This window comes from Nothobranchius furzeri, chromosome 14 (assembly GCF_043380555.1).
Source record: "Nothobranchius furzeri strain GRZ-AD chromosome 14, NfurGRZ-RIMD1, whole genome shotgun sequence".
Classification (NCBI taxonomy): Eukaryota; Metazoa; Chordata; class Actinopteri; order Cyprinodontiformes; family Nothobranchiidae; genus Nothobranchius; species Nothobranchius furzeri.
The window spans coordinates 25021086-25037801 of NC_091754.1; the positions used below are offsets into that span (position 1 = coordinate 25021086).

At 41.6% G+C, this 16716-nt stretch overlaps 1 protein-coding gene across 1 annotated transcript in view; it reads left to right on the forward strand.

Moving 5' to 3' along the window:
• The window catches only part of myo16 (myosin XVI), a 109140-nt gene extending 94154 nt beyond the window's left edge, over window positions 1–14986 (forward strand). Inside the window, 3 exon segments of the mRNA XM_015966257.3 lie at window positions 1960–2042; window positions 14676–14804; window positions 14807–14986. Coding sequence (XP_015821743.2) covers window positions 1960–2042; window positions 14676–14804; window positions 14807–14848 — 254 coding nt within the window. The 3' untranslated portion in view covers window positions 14849–14986.
• Window positions 14987–16716: the final 1730 nt, after the last annotated feature.

A 16716-nucleotide genomic window follows, 5' to 3' on the forward strand; every position in this document is an offset into this window, starting at 1 on the left:
TTAAGGTTATTGCAGCTGTGTAGAATTGTTCTCCATTATGGCAAATGCAAAATGCATGTTTTGTATTCAGAAATAAAACAGGAACAGCAAATTTGAAACACCAGGTATCATTAAAGGGGACATATGATGCAAAACTGATCTTTTTCATCCTTTTGTGCTGCCATGCAGGTCTCTACCGCCTCTATAAAAACTCCAAAAGCGTTTGAGGTGGTAGATGTTGTTTAATATCACTGTTTTGCAACGTGCATGGGGTGGGATACTGCTGCATAGGTGCACAAAGGAACGTCATCACAGGTCCATCCTCCCAGCAGCTGTTCGCATTTACAACCTCCACTGCTTCCAACAACCAATAAACAGTTTTTTGTCTCCCTGCTGCTTTTGTTTTTTGCAGTTATGTTGTAACTCTATTTGCACTCATTCATATTTCATTTGTCTTTTCATGTTTTCACTCTCTATTATAATCTGCTATTTTCTCAACATGATTTTATTTATTTTTAAATTGTTGTAAACCCAACTGCATCTTTTTAATCTTTCTTGCATAGATGTTTTTGTCTTTTATTCCTTATTCTTTTATTCATACATTTTTGCTCCTGTTGTGAATGTGACAACTGCTGCCTTCAAAACTTGGCACCACAGAAAAAAAGAGAGATTCTATTCTATTCTATTCTATTCTATTCTAATCATGTAAAACAAAACACCCATCCATTTGTTTAGGATTTGTATTCCTATAACAAGCAGTTTCAGAAAGTCCATTTGTGACATCACAATGAAGACATTAGCTTAGCCCTCTCACCTTTCCAGGGCAAAGGAGCAGTGGCACTACTCTAAGCTCCTCCCAGATATCAGAGCTTCTCAGATTATGGCAGCAAGTCAGGGGATGGGTGGGTGTGGTCAGCTCCTATTTGTTTTCTTAAAGTGACAGAGGCCTAAAATGGCTCATTCTGGAAGGTACTTAAACTGTCAAAAATAAAACTGCTGAGTTTTATCAACTATAGAACTATATATTTTTAAAATCATATGTCCCCTTTAATAGTCATCTTTTTACTCATCTAACTTCATAGTATCCAAGCCGAGGTGCAGAAACTCTCAAACGTCTAAGGCCACCTTTCTTTCGTCCACATTAATTATGAAGGGAAATCACTGGCAGGTGCTGCTAATTAAATGCACTTGATTAGCTGATTATCCGCAGGTGTGAGTTCTTCTGCAGACATTTTAGCAGTAAATTTAGTTTGCTAGGAAAAAACACATCAGGAATAAAACCAGATGTGCTTGGGGGGCATGGCATTTATTAATAGAAGGGGCCATTGATCCCTTTGATCCCGTTTGTGGGGCACCATTTTTTAAAAACATAGAACTATAACTGCTACCCCTTCTTTCCACTGGACGTAAAAACATTGCGAAATGGCCACAAAACATAATTTGCGACAATTAGATGCAGTTATTGTGGACAAGTTATTTTTCCACCGGCAGCAAAGTGTAGCATTGTGGACACGATAAGTGAAGGGACGCCATCATTCATTTTCAGGTCAATTGTTTTACACACAGTGCTTCCATAAAACACCAAACTCTGCAGTAGATCGGGTTAGACAGGAAGTCAAACACAAAAGCTGTGTAAAACATCCGGAAACTTTCTAAATAAAAGTAACGCGCAAGTAAATACATGTCATTTCCTGAGGTAAACAAAACAGACAATAAGCCACAGACATTTTTGAATGCATGCTGCTCTCTTTCTCCTTGCTTGTAACTTCTGAAATCACATGTGGTGTTGCAGTGTATAAGTTTTGTATAGAAAACATATCATATCACTTATTATATTGTTTCAGCTCTGCTGCACATTGTCCTAGAAAGTAATAATTACAGATCCAGCGTAATATATTTTTCTTTGAGACATTCTCCGATGCGATTTTCGGTCTAGTCAGTTGTTTGTGGTTTGTAAAGTATTTCTTATGTTGTGTTCAGGGTCACTGGAGGATGAAGGTCACATCAAGTCAAATTCTAGCAGCTCCTCCCTGCACAGACATTTGGACAGCCATCACACACAGGTATTCGTTAAATTGTTTATTTGCTATGTCCGTTGTGAAATACCCTAAACACACTTGAAATCCTTCTACTGATGGTGACATGTTACACATTTTTGTTGCAACTCCTAACCTTTGTAACACATCCACTTTCTGGGGTATGCTGCTTTAATGCTTGTGCCTAAGACACACAATTGCAAATTCAGACCATCACATGCACGATTGCAGCACATTTCCTGTACGAGTTTGTTGACTAAGGGAAGAGAAAACGTCTTTTGAACAGCGTGTCTCATTCATGACATTTGAGCTTTTTCTGAAAGAGCAAATGGATACGGTTACAAGTACATTCACATAGCTGCGTGCACTCTGGCACACACAAGTTCATTACATGAAAAATAATGACAACTTAATCATCAACCACTAAAGAACAGTGTATACATGCGAAAGCCTGAAGTAGAGTGGATGATCAATGCTGCAACGAGACACAGAAAGAGAAAACTACAAATGAGAAATACAAGCTTCGTCGGAGGTGGAATGAGTACTAAAATGTCCTACTCAAGTACGAGTACCCATACTTTGATAATTTTTTACTCAAGTACAAGTAAAGGTACTTGCCTAAATTTTTACTCAAGTAAAAATAAAAAGTATCATAAATAAAATGTACTCTAATTAAAAGTTACTTAGTTACATTTTTGTCAGCGTAAAGATGGTTACATCAGTGCAAACCAGTTCCCAACACGCTTATGTGTGCGCGCACACTCACACTCACACTCACACACACACATACACACACAGTTTGATGGAGGGATTTCTATCCAATCAGTGAGAACAGGACGTGCACATTGATTGGATGACGTTTTTCTAGGATTGTAGGTTTCAATTGTGATTAAAATTATTCTTTATTATGAAAAAAAAGTTAATTTTTAGATGCCATCAGTATGTGAGGTATCTCAATGTTGTCATGACAAACTCTAACATGAGACTGTGCTCTAACCTGTCACATAACAAGCTAAATGAAAGTCAAACATTTCTAATGGACCATATGACAGCTGCTAACGTTGGCCCTGCCCTACTTTACCTCTACATTACAGTTACTTTATTTGTGTCCATCCTAGAGCTCCTCTCTGACCTCCATGCTTAGTTAGAGCAGCTGATTTTTAAAGTTAGCAGAGTTCATCCTTGGTAGTGGGTTCACCCACTCATTTAACCCTTCACCACTGAAATCAGTTTGTTCATTCCACTCCTCCTAAATAATCCTCCAATCTTCCAACTGGAATCCTTAAGGGTCCCGTAATGTCCATCCTGTCAGAACAGGCCTTGGGAGCCCAGGTGTTACTAGAACTAATGGTGTCTCCTCACCAGCCTGAGCCTGCCAACTGTGAAGGTTGGTCTCCAAACATGAACTTTAAATACATGCTTTTATCTCCTCTTGTAACACTTTAACATGTTTTAAATGATAAATAACCTGCACTTGTATAGCACCTCTCAGACCAAGGACTACAAAGCGCTTTACACTATGGTGTATCATTCATCCAGTCACACACACATTCACACACTGATGGTGATGAGCTACGATGTAGCTACAGTTGCCCTGGGGCGCACTGACAGAGGCGAGGCTGCTGAGCACTGATGCCACCGGTCCATTCGACCACCACCAGCAGGCAAGGAGGTTTAGGTGTGTTGCCCAAGGACACAACAGCAGATGTCCGGAGCTGCCGGAGATGTTGAGCTACTGCTGCCCCAGGCAGGCAAAAGGCTTGCATCATGATAAGTTACACCTCCCAGACCAAAGATAGGCTAAAACGTTATCGTAGACACACTATTGAGACGTCATTATTTAAGAAATACAAGTTATTTTTCTTCACCATTACTTCAACCAAGAAAAAAGATGCATGGATTTGATGAAACCACGCTGTCTCATGCAGCCTGTGCGTAATTTACTTTTGGAAAATATTTGGAAAAGAGGTCAACAGCTATTTAATACAGCACCAAACGTGAACCACCAAAAATAAACAGGCTGCTGAGATGTAAGATAATTCTGCAAAATACAGATATCTATGATATATTTGTCATCACAAAAGCTGAATATGTTGAATATTAATAATTAGAATGTGAAATTATCTATTAATTAATTTTGTGTTTCCTTTTATTTTGATCATTCATCAGATTTACATCTGCTACTGATTACCTTTTGGGTCGATGATATTGGTTTGAAGCTTTGGCACAAAAGAGGACAATATATGCATTTGTGTAAGGAACACAGGGATTTTAATTAAAACTGTGGTTCAGACTAGGACCAGTTTCCTGTTAGACAATTTATTATAATGAAAGATTCAAGATTATAAAACAAGGTGTTTCAAGTCTCGTTAGATAAACGAAATGTGCTATAACTGGGTGTCTTGTTTCCTGAAGTGAAGGTACATTATGTGACGAAGCTCAGAGGTGGAAAGTAACAAATTACATTTGCTCAAGTTACTGTAATTGAGTAGCTTATTTGTATATTTATACTTTTTAAGTAGTTTTTAAAAGCTGTACTTTTACTTTTACTTGAGTAAGTTTTTAAAAAAGAATTGTAATTCGCCACATTTGAAATCATATCCGTTACTGAGTAAAAAAAAACTATAGCTTCATAAATTAAAAATATTGTGTGTAGCAGCGTTGGAACAGAAACAGACACCTGCATGAGCGTCGCGTTTAAACCGTGGGGGTGTGGGTGTACACTTTTTGCTGACAAACATCAGTTCAGTCCCTGTGACCCACTCGCTGTTTACCTCCTCTCTCCCTCCTCTCCTGTGGGTTGGATCCCGCACCTTCGCGCACCGGTTCTGCTCGGTTCAGTTCCTCATCCGCTGGGGGCTGGTGTCAGAAGCGAGCAAATCCTCATTGACTCCCATGTTAAAAATACCAGTTTCACAGCAGAAATAAACATGTTTACAGCCTGGTACCAAAACATGTTTTTTGTTTAAATGATCTAGTTTACACTCATGACAACTCTGAGGGGGGTGAATTTTTTTTCTCACTCTTCTGTTTAAGTGTATTAAAAGCCTAAAATTCTGTATAATTAATGAGCATCAGACCCACGTGCCCACAGAGCTAGCTCCGTGGAAAGGCCTCAGTAGAGCCTCGGTCTGGCCTGGAAACTGCTCCAGGATTTTGAGTCTCTGTGTGTTTGTGTATTCTTTTTTGGATATTTTTTGTGCAATTGTTGGACAAAATGACTTGCTGTGGCATTAATTGCACTAATAGAGTGTCCAAGGAGTCCCCACTTCATTTTTTTCTGTAAGTAAAATTATATTTATGTATTTTAGGTCACTGCCGAGCTGAGCTTAGATTTTAACATGTACTGTTTAACCATGAAATTTAAATGTAATGGGGTAAAACCCAGTGCATTTAACATAATGCTGCACTTTAGAAAATGGGTTGAAATATAACATGTTGGTGGAGCTGGGTTCCGACTATCGGCTTGTGGAGCTCTCGGGAGACCGATGTTTTCCACCCGTTTCGCCCCTCCCCGCAGCTCGGCGCATCTCTATCTGACCGCGGCTTCTGTCTGCTGCGCGGGCTGCCGGCTTTCAGCAGTTTTCGGGAGACCTCTGTGTTCCACCCGGTTTTACCCAGCGGTCAGCCCAGCGTATCTCTGACTCAGAAGCTCTGGTGTTGTGCACAGTTAACTCCGGTTGTAGCTAGGTTGCTACCTCCGTTAGCTTAGCTCCCACCTCCGTGTTAGCTTTGGGTTAGCTTCAGGTTAGCTTGTAGCTAGTTTGACCGGGTGTCATCAGTTGATTCCAGCCTTACAGCCACACCCTCAGCTCCTCCTCTCTTCCCTTTTGTGGAATTGTCTGGGCTTGACGGAACTGTGACACGGTCAAAATGGCGGTGGTGGCCACCTCCCATTTTGGCACAAAAACGTGTTATCGGAGCCTATGGAAATGAATTGTCCAGTATATATGTCGATGGCTCCATCCCTGTGTTTGAACTCTTAAGTTGCTTCTTGATGCCACAGATATGTGATGATTTAGATTGTTTCTTTATTTTACTCCAGAATAAGAAATTAAAGTATTACAAAAGCAGTTCAATGTAGTTAAATGACGTGTGTGTGTGTGTGTGGGGGGGGGGGGGGGGGAGATGGGGGGGGGGGGGCTTGGGGGGGGGGGGGCTGGGGGGGGGGCTCTGTTAAAACTCTGTGGGAGCAGTGGAGGGGTGGGGGAGTTGTCCATCCGATCGCCGGTGATGTCTTGTGGGGGAGGGGGTGTCCTTCCTCAGATTGCCTCCAGTAAACATCCATGGGGTGGGGGAGAGTGGCCCATCTGATCAACTTCATTATGATGCTGGGAGAGAGAGAGGGATAACATTTCAGGCTCCCCCGGGTGGCTCCCCCTAGCTCCCCCATAATGCAAACCCTTTTTCTAAACTATTTTTCACAATTCATAAATGCTACATCGATCAGAAGCTATTGCCATGACAATGACACGTGAATGAAATGATTATTTTCTCATCTCAACATTATCAGAGACAAATAGAAGGTGGTTGCAGCAGCTGCAGTGTGTGATTGGCTATTTTAGCCTTTAAAAATGAGTGATGACATCCGTCCGTCATCTCGACTTGAATACTGAAAGAAAACATCCGAGCAACTACATGAAAACAACACAAAACACATTTGTTGTGGCAGATTTTTTTCCCTTTTCTTTACACAGATAAGACTTTTACAAAGAGTTTTAAAGTGCCATCGCTGCTGTAACGCATCTTCCAGAACATTCTGCTCTGCTTTTTAACAAACTTTCATCACACTAGATTTAATTGAGGTTCATTGCAGACTGAATTTGTAAGCAATTGTTGCTTTCTGTGGTGCTTCTGGCAAAAGAAAAAGGAAAGGACATTGTGAACCACTTTCTGATGAGCTCACAGGATACACACCGTGTTCCCACTTTGAAATCCTCAGGTTGATAAAATGTTCTTCGCCCTGCGTTTACAACCATTTGAAGCTTGTGGATGCAAGTAAAATGCTGATTTATCAAACGTCTTTCTAACATTCCAACTAACAAAGACTTTCTCTCTTTTTGTATTATTAAACATGCTTTTTAATCTCTATCCCATCTTTATTTTCCAGAGGGGGCATCTCAACTTCTCTCCGTTTGGTGCAGGGGCTGCCCTCTAAAAAAGAGCAGGAGGGTCAGAGGGCTCACTGGAAGTACTTTTAACAAATATAGATATGGTGAGTGTATGTCATCACCATACATGTCTCCATCCTAATAGTAATAGCAGTGTTTTTCACAGAAATTATACAATCGTGACAGATGAGCTAACAGCTAGTCTAAGCAGCCAAGATCAAAAAAGATTGTTGCCGTCTCAAAACAGCTCGAGAGTCTGAAACGTCACTGATTTTTACAAATCCTACTTTATGAACCTTTTCACCAAAGTCAATTTTGTTGCTGTTTTTGAAGGAATATTCATAAGAAATTCCTAATGACTTATTGCACTTAATGAATTACATGTTCATGGTCATTACATTCTACATTATGCAAAATGTATAAAAATGCAACATTTTAAAAGATAAGGATTGCATTACCCAGTATGAAAAGTTTTGAGCTGGAATTGTTTTGGGACAGCAGCGTTGCATACTGGTTGATGCTGGTTGGTGCTGTGCTCATTGCTTTAACACCTTGAAGGACCGATGAGCCATTTCTACAAAAAGAAGAAGTCCAGGAAGTGATGTACAGCAGGTCACCATAATAATTCTTGTTCGGACAAAATCACAAATTTATGCAGCCAAAATGTTCCTTCAAGTGAGTTTATGCCTCTAATAAGGCATCGATAAAAAAGCTGTTCTGACAACAGTGAAAAAATGCTGGAAAATGCTGCTTTTGCAAGATTTCATGTCTAGTTCATCAGTTCATGTTGTCGCTGCTTTTGTCAGTTATCATGTCAGTTTTTCTTTCTCCAAAAACAAAACAAACAAGCCTGCAGATTTGGGAAGCTTTTATTGATCCATTGACCTCCATATTGTGTTTTGAACAGCTATCATTAGCCTGTTACTAAAAAGCATGCAAATTTAACATGAATGCAGGTCTAAATGTTTATGGATTGTTTGGTAAAAGACAAGTAGCAGCATTTATTTACTAAATAATTTATTTAATTTTTGTATTTTGACTAATTCTACTGTGTGTTTTTTGTGTTGTTTATCATTTGATCCAATTTTAAACCCTTTTTAGACGGGTTTTCAGTTTGTTTTTGTAAATAAATTGTAAATTTTACTTTATATGTAATACCTGATATTTGTGTAACATTTCAAACTGTACCCGTAGTTGTACGATTTCTGACAGTTCTCATTTTTGCTCAAGACTTATATCAGTAAGATTTGATGCTAACAAGCAAGTGTGGCAAGGTGGAGAAACGAAGACCCGGGCGGGATTAGATCCCCAGACTCCCGGGTGAGACTTGCTTACCAGTCAGCCAAAGGGACATCCCCTTGGCCAACTAGCCAGGGCACATGTTCAATCGGGATACAGTGACAGGGCGCTCACACTGTCACACTAGCAACACACTCCTTTAAGACAATAAACATATATTAATTTCTGGATGTAGGATCACCCCATTCTCTAATTTTTCTATTTTGAGGCAAAAATTGAGGTTCCCACCACTGCCATTTTGGCCGTGTCACACATCTCGTGACGTCCAGTCGGGGTCTTTTGAGCGAGTGCAAATGAACAATGTAGCTAGCTAACTGAGCTAACCCTTGAAGCTAAGACAAAGCTCCAAGGCAGCCGACCCATGCAGCCGCCTGGCCTCCATGCGAGACTGTAGTTGTGCCGGTCACTTGTGGAGCTCTAATATGGACAGTTAAAATACAAGCAGAGCCTCAGACGGCTGCAGTCGGAGCCAGGTGCCCTAAACGCTAACGTGAGGTCATGCTCCACCACGGTCAGAGATCAGCAGGATATTAGCTACTTGCTAGCCCAAAGCTTTTTACAAGAAAAATGCAGTTGAGCGACTGCAAATTTGAAGCAACATCAACTCAGAGAGTTGCAGTGTTTCTGAAGTCTCCCTCAGAGAGCTCCACAGGCGACCAGCACAACTACACCCTTGCATGGAAGCCATGGCAGCTGCATGTCTCAGATGTGGGAGCATGCTGCCACCTGCATGTAGCAACTGTCCCAGTTTCACTGGGCAAGGTTGACAGATTTCTGATCGCAGGGTCATTGCTGTTAAAGCGAGAGGCACATAACCAAAACTTGGCAGACTTCCATTCTGCAGCAGCAACCTTACTGATCGCTGTGGACCAGCAAAGCCCTCAAGCCTCTGCTAGATAGCCTCGGTCAGCTTACCTAGCTCCAGTTTCGATACCCAGCTAGCCCCACCAACATCTTTCAACCCATCTTTGACCAAGCAGTGTTATTTTAAACACACTCGAATGCACAGCATTTTCCCCCATTCAACCAGTGTAATAAAGTACAGAATTATAATTTTACTTATTGATAAAAATGAAGCAGATGATCTGTTAGTGCAGTCAATAATCACAGCTTGCCCTCTTTGTTCAAATAATTCCATGATTATATTATTATTATATTATGTATTACCCAAACATGAACACACAGAGGACACAGGTACAGTTCAGAGAGTCAATGGCCAAACATCTATTAATGTGAGGCCCATGCTGAGGCCTTCCCTAGAGCTAGCTGCTAGTGCTAGCTCTGATGCTCGTGCTACCTGTCAGTCAAATCTAATTATTCATGATTTCAAGAATTTAATTACACCTAAACAGAAGAGTTAGAAAAAATTCACACACACACACACACACCACCATCAGAGTTGTCATGGCTGTTTAATGTTAAATGTTTTTTTAACTAGGTTGTAAAATTGTAATATTTAACATGGGAGTCACTGAGAATTTGCTCACTTCTGATGCTAACCGCTAGCGGATGAAGGGAGACTTCCCTGTTGGAAGCATTGGAGTACTCCCTTAGACATGTGAAGACTTCTTCCATAAACCTGGGCTTTTCTTCCTTTGACATAATCTCTGCAAAGTGTTGCAGACAAACTATGTCACCAGGAGCCAGAGATAAAAGTGACAGACTGTCATCATCGCTTTGAAAGGAATTAATTACCTTTTTTCATTACGAAATGAGATTAATTCTTTGAGCCGAATTGAGTTTAAATTAGCATCATTCAGGACTGAATTTATGTTGGATTCTCTAAACTTAATGGGAAAAATGAAAGGATGCTGCTAGATGAAGGGGACAGCTGGTTTGGGAATGCATAGATTACCTTGTTTTATTTCCCTGTAGCGAGTAGACCGGAGCAGTCTAGACTAATTATATAACAAATTGACAGACAGCTGAATGGCTGAAGAGCACAGAGATTGATGGGTCTGTTTATCCGGCTGGACAAAGTTGATGACATTTAAAGAAGGAGCACTCACATGTTTGCCTCTCAGAAACATGCAGCCTCTCATGCTCTAAAAACGGACGAAGAACCCCTCATTAAGAAAATCTGTCGGAAAAACGGAAAAACGCTTGCGCATGACATAAATAACAACTTAGCTTTTTTGTCCAACAAAACTAACAAAAATCAAAGATACAAGATTTTACATTTTGTTGAGATTTGCTCAAATTGGAGACATTTTCATTTACATGTATAATTTAGGAGTTCAGTGAGGAAAAAATGGTGTTTTTAACCTCCTGGTGTGTGTCAGCCATGTGATGGTGACGACATGATTGTAGCTTCAGGAATAAGTGAAAAAAAATAAAAACATCCTCTATAGTTAAAAGGGTGGATTAAGATGTTGGAGGTCAGTTTCTATTTACTTATTTTTTTCACAATCAGAACTTTATGATACTTTTAAATTAATCCTAGTCTCCAAGTACAGACACCATGCAACTTTTTTGTCTTCTTTAGACCAGAACATTGTACTGTGTCAGAAGCTTGTCAAGGTTTTCAGCTTTTTGTGAATTTTTAAATGCAACAAAACAATCTTATCTTGTTTTTATGACCTTTTGATTTTTGAAGTTCTCTACATTCTCTGGCATGAAGGTTGAAAGCAACGCATTTCTCAAAATTAATAACACCCAAAATTGTATCTTATCCTCATAAGTGTTCAGTCTGTGTGTTTGTCCATGTAGAGTCATGCATTGCAGAAGGACATGGTGTTCCTTCTTGTCTACTGTTCCAGAAGCTGGTGTTCCTGGCTGGCGCCAGAGCAGAGAATAGCCTGGCAGGGAGGTGTAAATTATGGATTAGATTCTTGAGCATTGTGCTTGTGCAGACAATCAATGTGTGTGTGTGTGTGTGTGTGTGTGTGTGTGTGTGTGTGTGTGTGTGTGTGTGTGTGTGTGTGTGTGTGTGTGTGTGTGTGTGTGTGTGTGAGTGTGTGTGTGTGTGTGTGTGTGTGTCAGACTGTGAGCATTTGCATGGATGCTCTCATATATGTGGTGTTTCACATATGTATCCGTGCATGTTTGTCCCTGTGTGCTTCAGGCAACAGTGTCTCTGGCTTTGAGGCATTTCCTGGAAAACGACACAATAAAAAAACAGCTTAACTTGATAATCAGAGCGGAAAAACATACAAGGAAAACAAGTTTGTCTATAAAAACAATTAAACCCTTAGTTTATTACCCGGATGCTCATAACTGTCGAAAAGTTTAAAAAAGAAACATTAATGAGCTGCACGACTAAATAAATTGGGTTGGTTGGGTTCCGCATTAAATATTCAGCCTGGTTTTAGCTGATTTAACAAGAATTTATAGTTCTGTAATATTTACATGCTTGATAATCCTCAAGCGGCCCGAAACATTTTGAAAATCTTAATTTATGATAGTTGTAGAGTCTGTAAATATGCATCTCAAGTATTTAAACATTAATAAACCCATCAAGAATTATCTGCAAGACTCTGGCTGATTCATTTCTTTTATTATTCAAAAAAAATTATATATTCCAGCTTTTGTTGTTTTTAAGAAAAATGCAAAACAGCTCTGAAATATGTATCTGTATAATTCTGGGTGTGAAGAAACAGTTTTTTCTCCTTAATGAAATCTACCAGCAACCCAAACCTCTGGGTTTTTAATCCGACCCGGATCATCAAGGCCTGTCCCTGCTGGTACCACTGACTGAGGAAAATTGAAAATCCTGTCTGATTGATTTACCTGGACACTGAATCATGGGTGAAGGATGATGTGCTGCATACGGACTATTGTCTGTGTGTGTGTGTGTGTGTGTGTGTGTGTGTGTGTGTGTGTGTGTGTGTGTGTGTGTGTGTGTGTGTGTGTGTGTGTGTGTGTGTGTGTGTGTGTGTGTGTGTGTGTGTGTGTGTGTGTGTTTGAGAGCTTTTCTGTATTGTTGACCTTGGTGTTGGTGAAACAAAGCAATACTTCAAATCTTTTGAAGGATGCTTTTGCTGAAAGGTTAAGAACCTGTTGTAGATAGCTATTTGAACAACCTCAGTCTGTAGAAGTAGAGTCCAACCAGATTGATGAGCTAGCATGCTACTTCAAAAGGGTGACACCACATTATTCTAAAGCAATTCCAATGTCAGGAGTTTTCCTTTTATGTCACTGCATGGTCATTCACATAGATTTTTATGTTTTTGAACAGAGCTGATTTGTTTGATTTAGTGATGAACCGCTCCTGTAGAAACTAATAAAGGCTGAGGAGACATTTCAGCAGTTAGATTAAGGTGTTAAAAAGAGAAAGGTACAGCAAAAGAAGAGTTTCACTTTTGGTTTCACTAATGAACACTATCCATCCATCCATTCCTCTTGAATTCGAGGTTCGACAGTTCGTCTTCTCCAGAACCCCTGAATAGACCTTACCAGGGAGGCTCAGGAGTGTGATAAGGTATCCTGGTGCCAAGAGCACATATGTTTATGTTTTATGTTTGAACACGGTGTTCATTATGGAAAATCCATGACTAGCACAGAAGTCCAATAACAAACACTGCTCGAAATCAGATCAGTTCCTCCCAACCACACCTCTTCAGGTCCCACTGTTGTTGCCCACGTGAGCATTAAAGTCCCCCAGCAGAACAAAGGAGTCACTGGAAGGAGCACTCTCCAGCACCCCCTCCAAGGACTCTACAAAGGGTCGATGGTGCATAAACTCCGACCACAGTCAGAACCCGTCCCTCCACACGTAGGCGGAGGGAGGCTACCCTCTTATTCACCGGGGTAAACCCCAACGTAAAGGTACCAAGATGGGGGGCAACTAGTATGCCCACCCCTGCTCGGCGCCTCTCAGTGGGAGCAACTCCAGAGTGGTAGAAAGTCCAACCCCTCTCAAGGAAACTGGTTCCAGAGCCAGAGCCATGCATTGAGGTGAGTCCATCTAGTCGGAACCTCTCAACCTCACACACCAACTCAGGCTCCTTCCCCACCGGAGAGGTGACATTCTATGTGCCAAGAGCCAACTTATGTAGCCGAGGATCAGACCGCCAAGGTCCCTGCCCTTGACTACCACCCGTCATCCACTGCACCCGGCCCCTTTGGCCCTTCCCACAAGTGGTGAGCCCATGGGAAGGAGGACCCACGTTTCTTCTTTGGGCTGTGACCGGCTGGGCTCCATGGGTGAAAGTCCGACCACCAGGCACTCGCTGGCATGCCCCACCTCCAGAACTGGCTCCAGAGGGGAGCCCCGGTGACCCGTGTCCGGGCGAGGGAAAACAGTTTCCATTTATCTTTATCTTCATAAGGGGTCTTTGGGCTGCTCTTTGAATGATCCCTCACCTGGGACCTGTTTGCCATGGGTGACCATACCAGAGGCAGAAAGCCTCAGACAACTTGGCTCCTAGGATCATTAAGCCACTCAAACCCCTCCACCACGTTAAGGTGTCAGCCCCTCCCTGGGCTGCCACCTTTTCATGAACACTAGGGGGTGCTAAAAGCAAGCCAAAACCGCCAAGTATCTCTTTCAGGAAGTAGTATCAAGTAGAGATGGTATTAAATCAAACATGTATAGTTATCAAAATTTCTGACTCTAACTGATATAGTTTTTCCCATTTCAATAAGTGCAATAAAAAAAGAAAAGATGTGTGTAGGTTGGTGATGTTCATGTCCCTTTAAGAGCCTGTACCACCACGACTCAAGTGACAAAGTGACTCAATGTAATACACGCGACAGCCCCATTAGTGGACAACCTTTGTTTCTGCTCATAAATGTAATTATTAATGGGCTGCATGGTGGCACAGTTGTTAGCACCGTTGCCTCGCAGCACAAAGGTTGCAGGTTCGAAACCCGGCTGCGGCCTTTCTGCGTGGAGTTGCGTGTTCTCCCCATGCATGCGTGGGTTTCCTCCGGGTACTCCGGTTTCCCCCACAGATCACAACATGCCCTATAGGTTATAAATTTTAAGTCGCTTTGGATGAAAGCATCTGCTAAATAAATAAACATAAAAATATTGTCCATTTATTGTTATTGAGGTGAAATCCTCAATTTACCGTGATATTGAATTTAAACCATCGCCCAGCCCTAGTATCAAGCATAAATAACTAAACATGGGTTTTCTTTTGTCTTTTTTAATAGGATTACAATTATTTTTCTTTTGCTTTACATTCTCCCATTCCAAGCTTCATTGTGTCAACCATTGTTGTAATAGTGTGCTTTGATTGTTTATTTCCTCTCATATTCTTCTGATCCCAAACCAATTTGTCTTTGTTTTCCGTTTCTATGCTAGGTGTTTCAGCAACTACGTCTGTCCAACCGAGACGAGAGTGCCGCCCTCAGGGAGCTTCTGCGCTGGCGACAAGTGCAGTGTGAGGGGCGGGGCGAATATAAACCCCGCTCACCTCACTCCGCACCCTTGCCCCCCCCACTCTGCTCTGGACCAACAGGAAGGCCTCTCCATGACAAAGTCTCTGTGATCCCCACACATCCACAAGCTACTTTCTCAATGATTTTTTGTTATTTTTTCTTTTTTGTTTACAACACGTGGGCCAACAAGCCTCGAAGCCCAAAGGCTGCACTGAAGCGCGAAAGCGTGGCCTCTGGGCCGGGAGTCCTGCCTTTTTGTCTTTGCACTTAACTGTGGAAGATACCCAAATCAATACATTGAAACTTAAATGTGTACAGAGTGACACTTTTAAATCAAGAATGCATGGTGAAATATTTTATTAACAAACTGAGGCATATCAAAAGATGATCTATTATATTTATTTGTAGTTTGTTTGAGAAAACAAATATATGATGTCCGTTTATAGGAAGCTGAATCTACAAGCTAATCAGCAACATCTTCGGCGTGGTCAGTTGTGAACGGGCCTGCTACCTGCATCCAGGCTAATCACCATTAACCACCGCATGGAGATGAGTTTCCTCCTCACAACATGGTGCTGATCATACTTGATGTACTGTGGACTTATAAAGTTTACAAGCTGACAAACGCCTTTATGAACCTCAAGGTTTTGAGCATCAGTGAGGCTGGCTTGAGCATGTTTGGGCCCTAAGTGCTACTGAAGCCATGGCAACGAGGGGTCAGGATAACCTCAGTATCCCAGGGTGCATTTCTCTTCCTCCTTGTTACCAGCCTTTGAGAAAAACAAAACCTCTGGCCAAATTCCAAGCCACTGCACTTATCGTTATCGGAAAAAGGGAATCTAACAAGAACGCCCAAAGGGGTTCAAGGTGCAAATGCAAAGCTGAACTGACAAAGCTTTAACAAGAAGGTGCGTAGTTCATGTTGTGAACACGGGACTGTGCCAAAGGGATGCATGTGAAAACTACGGTTAAAGTTTAGTTATCACAACTAATGTACATGATAGTGTGTCTGCAAATCATCAATGTATATAGTGACATAAATGAACAAATCAAAACTGGTATTTCAGTTTGGTGGCGGTCTCTGTGGGATGATGAGAAATACATGATGTAAATAAGAAAAAACAAAACAGTCTACATTCCTAAAGTAGCAACGAAACGCTCATAGTGTCAACACATGGGCGTTGTTGGGTCTGGACATCGAAGGCTGAAGCCCTAAATTTTTTCTCAAATGCCACAAAGTAAAATTAAAAGCAGTTCAATCAGAAGTAAAATAATTAGAACAGCAATTGTGGGAAGTCAGAAAAGAATAGGAGGCTTTCTCCAGGTGAGGGAAGAGGTCCTGCCTCAAATGTAAGAGTTTAAGCATCTCTGGGTCTCGTTCATGAGGAGGGAAAGATGGAAGGTGAGATCAACAGGCAGATTGGTGCTGCGTCTGCAGTGGTGTGGTGAAGAGGGAGCTGAGCTGGAAGGCGAAGCTCTCATTTACTGGTTGATCTACGTTCCTACCCTAACCTATGGTCACGAGCTTTGGGTAGTGACCGAAAGAACAAGATCATGGATACAAGAGGCCAAAATGAGTTTTCTTCAGAGGGTGTCTCGGCTCTCCATTAGCAACAGGGTGAGAAGCTCTGTCATCTGGGAGGAGCTTGGAGTAGATCTGCTTCTCCTCCACATAAAGAGAAGCCAGTTGAGTTGGTTCAGACATCTAGTTAGGATACCTCCTGGATGCCCAGGACATGCTGTAGGGACTACGTCTCTCGGCTGGCCAGGGAAAATCTGGGCCTCCCTGCTTAGGCTACTTCCCCCGTGACCCAACTCCGAAAGAGCGGGATGGCAATTGTCTGGAAACCCTGATTCCACTACTTTACTATCTTAAAATGACCAAGTTATTTTTCTGTGGAGAAATCTGTATTTACTTAAGGTGACACGTTATCTCAGGAAAACAAATGTTTTCTCATGCGACG